Below are 8,165 nucleotides of genomic sequence, written 5' to 3' on the forward strand. Positions count from 1 at the left end.
ACTTGGAAGCATGGAGGAAATGTTTCCTCTGTGTTGGCCCTCCTTTTTGTAGACTGGACACTGGTTCAAGTTCATCTGGTGGGGTTTCCCCGGCCTCCTTGATCAAGAGGACAGGTGACTCACCACAGTTACAGGGCATTTTGAGAAATACTCCATAGTCCCCTGGAACTTAGTCGACCTTGGAGGAAAAGGAGAAAAAACTGTCCTTTAAGTCCCTCTGGCCAGATTAGTATAGGCTTCAAAGTATGGCTGTTAAACATCCAAGAAGGTTAGTTCCACCAGTCTGGTACTTTTAATTACTATGTGCTATGTAGATAAAGCTTGGGCAAAAAAAAAACAAACGTTCTCCAATAAACCTTGACTAGACATATATTGTGTTCCGTGAGCTAGTTGTATGTATAATTTGTCAGTAGGTTGATGGACTAATATGGTTCCCTCTGGCTTTTTTTAAAACTAACTAGGCATTATTTATCCCTCTCATTGTCTGTGAGTGTAATGCCAGCATGTAGGTGGGTGCACTCATGTTGTGCAGTTCCCATGGAGGTCAGAAAAGGGCACTGGGTCCCCTAGAACTGGTGTCACAGACAGTTAGTAGCCACCATGTGGGTGCTGGGATTTGAACCCAAGTCTTCTACAAGAACAGCCAGTGCTCTTAACCACTGAGCAATCTCTCCAGGCACTTCTGGGTTATTTTCAAAGCCATGAGATAGAATCAACTTGAGTAAAAATATAACTCAAGGGGCTGGAGAGATGGCTCAGTGGTTAAGAGCACTGTTTTTGCAGAAGACCCGGGTTCGAATCACAGCACCCACATGGCAGCTGGCAGCTGTCCATAACTCCAGTTCCAGGGGATCTGACAGCCTCTTCTGTCCTCCACGGGCATTGCACTACATGGGTGTACTTACGTATATGCAGGCAATACACACATATACATAAAATAAAAATAATAAAAAAAAAATTTTTTAAATGCAACACGAGTAAAAATACCTATTGATTCTAAAGTGAAATGTTTCATGCCATACTTATTGGAGGCACATCAGAATTCAGTCTTATTGAGTTCACTGTTCCTGTGCCTTCAGAACATTTAGCGTCCCTTCTTTTTCAGGCATTGAATGCAGTGTCAGCCCCTAGTCCCTGTGATGCCAAAATAAATGCATCCCCAAGCATTTCCCAATACACGCTCAGCAGGTTTCCTTCCCTTTGAGAAATCCTGGGTTCAAATTTTAAGTCCATATTTCATAAGACAAATTCACAATTCCCCAAAGGAACATATGACAATAATTCACACACACACACACACACACACACACACACACACACACACACACACTACATATATCTTACAAACTAAAGTCAGCTAGACTATCATAAAAAAAAAAACAAACTATTATTTTCTAACACAGTATTCCCAACTTTTAAGCATAGTGATGTCTGATGGAAAGAACAGAAGAGCAGATAACAACTGTCTACTACCATGGGCATTCTTTGTAGCTGTCTTAAACCAGGGTCTTCCGATATATAGCACAGGCTAGCCTAAAACTCATGATCCACCTGCCTCAGTTTTACAACTGCTAGAATTACAAACATGCACCACACCTTACTAATACAGATACTTTTAAGCATAGTGATGTCTGATGGAAAGAACAGAAGAGCAGATAACAACTGTCTACTACCATGGGCATTCTTTGTAGCTGTCTTAAACCAGGGTCTTCCGATATATAGCACAGGCTAGCCTAAAACTCATGATCCACCTGCCTCAGTTTTACAACTGCTAGAATTACAAACATGCACCACACCTTACTAATACAGATACTCTTAGACTTCAGAGGTCCTTTTGTTTAAGTCAACCAGACGTTCAGATATGAGGGCTGGGGGGAGGGGGTCCAACCACACAAATGATTAGTAGTTTGCAGCAAGCAGAATACTTCAAGTTTAGTAAATGTGAGCATCAAGTCTCCTGGACAAACCAGCAATAAAACATTTGTAAATTCCAAGAGGGAAATCTGAAAAATCTTGTAAATTTTGCCTATTTTTAACAGAACACTAGCCTCATCAACACCAAAAAGAAGTTGGAAAATGATGTTTCACAACTCCAGAGTGAAGTAGAAGAAGTCATTCAAGAATCACGCAATGCAGAAGAGAAGGCCAAGAAGGCTATCACCGACGTGAGTGTGGGATGCACTCCCCTCCTCACGCACCCATTTTCTGAAATCAGGGACAGTCATGACTTTCTTCATTTATTTGCTTTTCAGGCGGCCATGATGGCGGAGGAGCTGAAGAAGGAGCAGGACACCAGCGCCCACCTGGAGCGGATGAAGAAGAACCTGGAGCAGACGGTGAAGGACCTGCAGCTCCGCCTGGATGAGGCCGAGCAGCTGGCGCTGAAGGGCGGCAAGAAGCAGATCCAGAAGCTGGAGGCCAGGGTGGGTGGTTTGGCCTCTGAATCTGGGAAGGGCAAGGAGGCGCTCCCTCTACCCTCTTTCTTCCTTCTTACGGGATTAGGAGCACCCTGTCTATACCCTCAGTAGGTCCTAGATTATTTAATACCCCCAGCACTGATTGCAGACGCATCTTCCTTGGTTGCAGGTACGTGAACTAGAAGGGGAGGTTGAAAATGAACAGAAACGTAACGCTGAGACTGTTAAAGGGTTAAGGAAACATGAGAGAAGAGTGAAAGAACTCACCTACCAGGTAAGGGGAATAGCTTTCTAGAATGTCCAGCCAGCTTGCCCAAAGGGAGAGTGAAGCCCTGCTGACTACTTGTGTGGCACTCTCAAACAGATGCACACGAACTGCACCTATATAAGGAATAACGGGCACAGTTACTTAGCACAGACAGGTACTAAGCTAGGAGGATTAGGGAGGCCTTTAGAAACAGAGTGCCAGGATGTAGGTCAGTGACAGAGCATGAGTCTAGCATGGGCTTGATTCCCAGTAACAGAAAGGGAAAGAGGGAAGGCAGGAGGGAAGGAAAGAGGGGCGGGAGTAGGAAAGATGGCATGAGAGAAAATAATGAGTGTGTTAAAACCAAATAAACTGTGTGTTAGTCCTAGTTTGGCCTCTCCCAGAGTAGGAAGGTAAGGATTAGAGATGTGTTTAATTCTCTAACACAGCGTAATAAGGGGCCTACACATAGTGAACATTTAACAAGAGTGATCATTGTCGGGGCTACAGAGATGGCTCAGTGGTTAAGACACAAGTTTTATTCCCAGCATCCACAGCAGGCAAATCACAACTGCCTCTAAGTCCAGCTGTAGGGGATCCAACGCCCTCTTCTGGCCTCTGTGGGCAACTGCACTTGTGTACACACACACACACACACACACACACACACACACACACACACACAATTAAACCTAAGATTTTTTTTTTAAATGCAGAGGCCAGAGAGATGTCTCAGTGGTTAAGAGCACTGGCTGTTCTTGCAGAGGACACAGTTTCAGTTCCCAGCACCCACATGGCAGCTAATCACTATCTGTACCTCCAGTTCCAGGGGATCCAATGCCCTCTTCTGGATTCCTTGGGTTTGCACACATGGGTGCACTTACATACATGTAGGCTAAACACTCATACACATAAAATAAAATGAATAACATTTTTTAAAAGAGTGGCCATTGTTAGTAGCATAGGGCTTGGTCAAGTTTACCCCAAGGACCACCTATCAGTACATCAAATGACTTATTCTAGCACCAGGAGTAGACATAGTTCTTTGGATTGAATGCAGATCATTTGTTTATACTTTCAGACTGAGGAAGATCGAAAGAATGTTCTCAGGCTTCAGGACTTGGTGGATAAACTACAGGCGAAGGTGAAATCATACAAAAGACAGGCTGAGGAGGCTGTAAGTATCTTTAAGATCTTAGAGAAAGAAGTAAATTTCTTTTGAGGGAAAAATGTGTCAAAAGCATGTATTAATGAAGACGAAGGATACAAAGTAAGAGTCTACCACTCACATATTTTAAGAGGGGTGATTGTACAAATCTAAATGCACATACTCCATCGTAATTACAGAATAGGACTTCAATAGGACATACTTTCATTACTAAGAAACTTATAAGGGATGAGGGGAAAAATAGACAATTTCAAATAACCAACCTTAGTTGGCAGCTACAAATACACAACAGAAAGGTTAACACCAGGGTAAACAAATAATCCCCTCCCCTTCAGACAGAAACAAAATCAAGTATCCCCAGAAGTCAAATATTGATTTTTTTTCCCTCAACTGACTTGTTCACTCACTATTAGGGTTAATGGTGAGGCCCCTTTCCTGAAACTGCTGTAGTGACTTTAAGAACATGTTGGAAAAGTTAGAGGTACAGCTGGTGTTAGAGCACATGCTTAGCACATACAAAGTCCTGGGTTCAACCCCCAGCACCAAACAATGGGCAAAAAAAGATGTTGGAAGATCCACCAGCCACACTCTTCCCACTTGTCCCTGTCCGCATTCTTCCAGACCCATGTGACAGTGTTGCAGGTGCTGTGTGCAGGGAGACATTCCTCACCAAGGCACTGCGCACTTCCAGGAAGCAGTTTATTCCTGCCAGTATCTGGCTTTGTGAGATAGTCCTCAAAAGTAGAGCCTTGAACAAAAAGAGACCCAGCCTTCTATACCCTCTACTAGTTTCCCTTTATAGTTTGCTTTCTCTGTCTCCCATACACGATCACACACCTATCCTGATTGGGTGATCTCTGCTACAGGGCCTGGACAGGCAGAACTGGATAGTGCACTGAGGCACAGTCCATGCTGCATTCCTTTTTCTTTGTGCTGGGGAATTCTTGCCAGAACAGACAGGAAGGAAAAAAGGAAGGCATAAATGCCGATAAGTCACACAGAAAGGAGGCAACTTTTGTCTTAGTCCCACTTTTTCCGTTTCTCCGTATTAGTGTTTCAGTACATGGGGGGGGGGGGACATTCATTACCGTTTCCCCAAACTTATTTGACTTTACATTTACATACTAAACTCTCTGAGGGCACCTGGGTCTCCTCTTACTTTGCACCCAACGGTCATAGCAAAAAGGAGTAAGCAAGTTTAACAACAGGGTCTCTTCCACTTCGAAACGATTTCTCTTTTCCTTCTTTTTAAATCAAAATTGGCACTGGAGTTACAAACTGTCTCCAGACTATAGGTCAGATATAGCAAACACCTCATGAGATGGAAACACGATCACAGAGAATAGAATGGTCCTGTTTGGTGACAAGAACCAGGGTCTAATTGCCACACCGTCTCTGTCTCTGTTCTCAAGGAGGAACAATCCAACGCCAACCTGGCTAAGTTCCGCAAGCTCCAGCACGAGCTAGAGGAGGCCGAAGAGCGGGCGGACATTGCAGAGTCCCAGGTCAACAAACTGCGGGTAAAGAGCCGTGAGGTTCACACCAAGATCAGTGCCGAATAACCTGCCTGGGCCGCCAAGTGGCTGAAGAAATGCACAGAATGTGCTTCTTCGGGTCGCTTGCTTCATTGTGCTTATTTTTCTCTTACTGTTGAGTAAATAAAAACTACACTGTATTTATAAATTGAATCAATAGTCCCTTTCTTTATTTGCAAAATTGTTTACCAGCAAAAACAGTTCTCACCTTCCTGTTATTTCTTACCGTGTGGCAGTGTAGAACACCCAAGTGCTTTTTTTTTTTAAGATTTAATTAATTAGTTTTATTTTGTGTGTATGAATGTTTTGCCTGTATGTTTGTATATATGTGCATCCATGTGCATGTCTGGTGCCCGTGGATGTCAGACGATGTCCGATACCCTGGAACTGGAGTTACAGGCGGTTATAAGCTGCCGCGTGGGCCCTGGAAGCTGAATGCCGGTCCTCTGCAAGAGGAGCAGTGCTCTTGACCTCTGAGCCATCTCTCTCTGCCCCTCACATTCAATATTTTGAATCTCCATTGCGGCTCAGCAGCCCTTTTTCTAGTTCAGCCTCCCAAGCTCCCTTCCACACTGTATCTTTTATTTTTGTTTGAGATAGAGTCTCACAATACAGCCAAGGCTGACTTCACATTTCAGATCCCCCTGCCTCTGCTTCCCTCATGCTGAGACTACTACCATGCCTGGCCAGGGCTTGTTTTTATTAAATCTCTCTGGACTGTTACAAATTACTAAGGAAAGCTCTCTCTGAGGGAGCCTCTTCAAGCAGACTCATTCACTCTGCAAATACCTATGGTGCATCTACTATGTGCCGGGTACTGTCCTAAGTCCTGTGGGTGTAGTAGGGAACTAAACAGCCCTCCGGGAGCTTATACTACACAAGGAGAGAAGGGCAACCAACAAATAACTATGTGTGCCATAGGCCAGATGATAAGTGCTAGTGGGAAATCTGAAAGCTGAGGAAGACAGTTGCAATTTTATAGAGAGTAGTCAGAGAAGTCCCTCTAATTCAAACACACTCATGCAGAGACCACAAGGAAACAACGGAGCATGCCTAAGCATTTGAATGCACAAAGATGGAGCCTGCCGAGACAGAAAGAACAGAAAACACAAAGACCCACACAGCTGAAGTGTGCATGTTCCAGGAATAAGACCAGCCTGGCTGAGCCTGGAGGAACATGAGACAGATAGCTCCAAGGAGTTGAACCAGGGGCCACACTCACAGGGGCCCCAGAGCCTCCCCAAGGCCTCGCTTGCTTGTCTTTGCTCAGAGTAAGGTCTGAGAGCTTAGGAGGGTTTTAAGCAGTGGAATGATACTAAGGGGCATTTTCAAAGAATCTCTTTGTCTGGTAAGTTGAAAATTAGAATGAAGGGAGCAAAGGCAGGAGCTGGGAAACGAGTGAGGGGGCCCTCGCACAACAAAACATTTTAAAATGACAAGGATTAAACCAGAGAAATATCATTGACAGACGATATAAAAAATAGATTCTAGATGCATTGAAAGTAGCACACACAGGATTTCCAGAGAGGTTAGATGATGGGGAGTTGGGGAAGAAGAAAAGGAGGGAGGAAGAGAGGAAGCGAAGTGGGGAGACACAGAGAGCCAGGAAAAGAGAACCAAAGAATGGACTGTGAAAAAGAACAGCAAAGGAGAGAAAGAAAGTCTGATGGCGTGGAGCTTGAGTTTGGCCTCCAGAAAGTGGGGAAATCGTAGAGCAAAAATGCAACCTAGACAAAGCTTGTGTTTCATGCAGCCCTCCTTCCAACCTCCAGCAACGACTCTCCCCTCGCCTCTCAACCCATCAGCCTTACTCTTTGCAATATAAACTATTCAAGCCACAGTCTCAAATATGTTTATAATTAATAGCAAAGGCCTAAAACAAATTTACAAAATGTTTTCTCAAATAAAACTTTGGATCAAAGAGAAAATCAAAGCCATAATCATAAAAATTACCAAAAGCAAGCATAAGAGAAAATCTTCGTGATCTTGGCTTAAGGAAAGATTTCTTAGATTTAACACAAAAAGCACAAGCCATAAAAGAAGAGCATTATAAATTGGCCTTCAAAATTTAATGTTTCCACTCTTTGAAAGTCACTGTCAGAGGATGAAAAGACAAACCACACTCTGAGAAACCCTGTTTACAGTTTCTGTCCTTCATAAGAGACTTGTATCTAGCATGATAAGCTCAAGTCCAATAAAAAGAGAGCAAACAAACCAGAATTTTTAAGGGTAAAAGGAAGAAACAAACCTTCCACTAAAGAAGATACACAGGACTTCAAACAGCACCTGAAGCAATGGTCAACAACATGGGACCCAGAAAACAGCAAAACAGCACTATCTCACTATATGGCTGTTAAATAATTGAAAGTGTGGTCCAGAGGTGGGGGACTGGACCTCTTATACCTGCCAGTCATAATGGAAAGTTGACATGGTTGGGCAGCTTTTTTAAAAGTTAAATTATCCATATCATCCAACCATTCTATTTCAGTTACTCCAGAGAAATGAAAGGATACACCCACCCATACAAAGGCTTGTACACAATTGTTTGCAGTGTAATTAGTAATGGTAAAAAAACTGGAAAGAACCCAGATGTCCGTCAACAGGTAAAAGGATAATCAGATTGTGGTATGTCAACATATAGAATTCTATTGTTAAAAGCAGCAATATTACAAAAAACTAGATACTATATAATTTCATTCATATGCATATGTTAATGTCACAATTAGGCATTTTTCCTAGAAAATGAAAACTATAGTGGTAGAAAGAGATCAGTGGTTGCCTAGGGCTACAGAGGGCTT

The 8,165-nt window shown here is 43.2% G+C and overlaps 1 protein-coding gene across 7 annotated transcripts in view; it reads left to right on the top strand.

Annotated features, from left to right (window-relative positions):
- Nucleotides 1–5,520, top strand: part of Myh8 (myosin heavy chain 8) — a 33,336-nt gene extending 27,816 nt beyond the window's left edge. For all 7 annotated transcript variants that reach the window (XM_008855715.3, XM_008855716.3, XM_008855717.3 and 4 more), the window contains 5 exons: nt 2,040–2,165; nt 2,253–2,423; nt 2,587–2,691; nt 3,746–3,841; nt 5,245–5,520. In XM_008855715.3, the coding sequence (XP_008853937.1) occupies nt 2,040–2,165; nt 2,253–2,423; nt 2,587–2,691; nt 3,746–3,841; nt 5,245–5,394 (648 nt within the window). In that variant the 3' untranslated portion in view covers nt 5,395–5,520. The remainder of the gene's footprint in view (nt 1–2,039; nt 2,166–2,252; nt 2,424–2,586; nt 2,692–3,745; nt 3,842–5,244) is intronic.
- The last annotated feature ends 2,645 nt before the right edge of the window (nt 5,521–8,165 follow it).

This window comes from Nannospalax galili, unplaced genomic scaffold (assembly GCF_000622305.1).
Source record: "Nannospalax galili isolate Female #2095 unplaced genomic scaffold, S.galili_v1.0 scaffold146, whole genome shotgun sequence".
Taxonomy (NCBI): Eukaryota; Metazoa; Chordata; class Mammalia; order Rodentia; family Spalacidae; genus Nannospalax; species Nannospalax galili.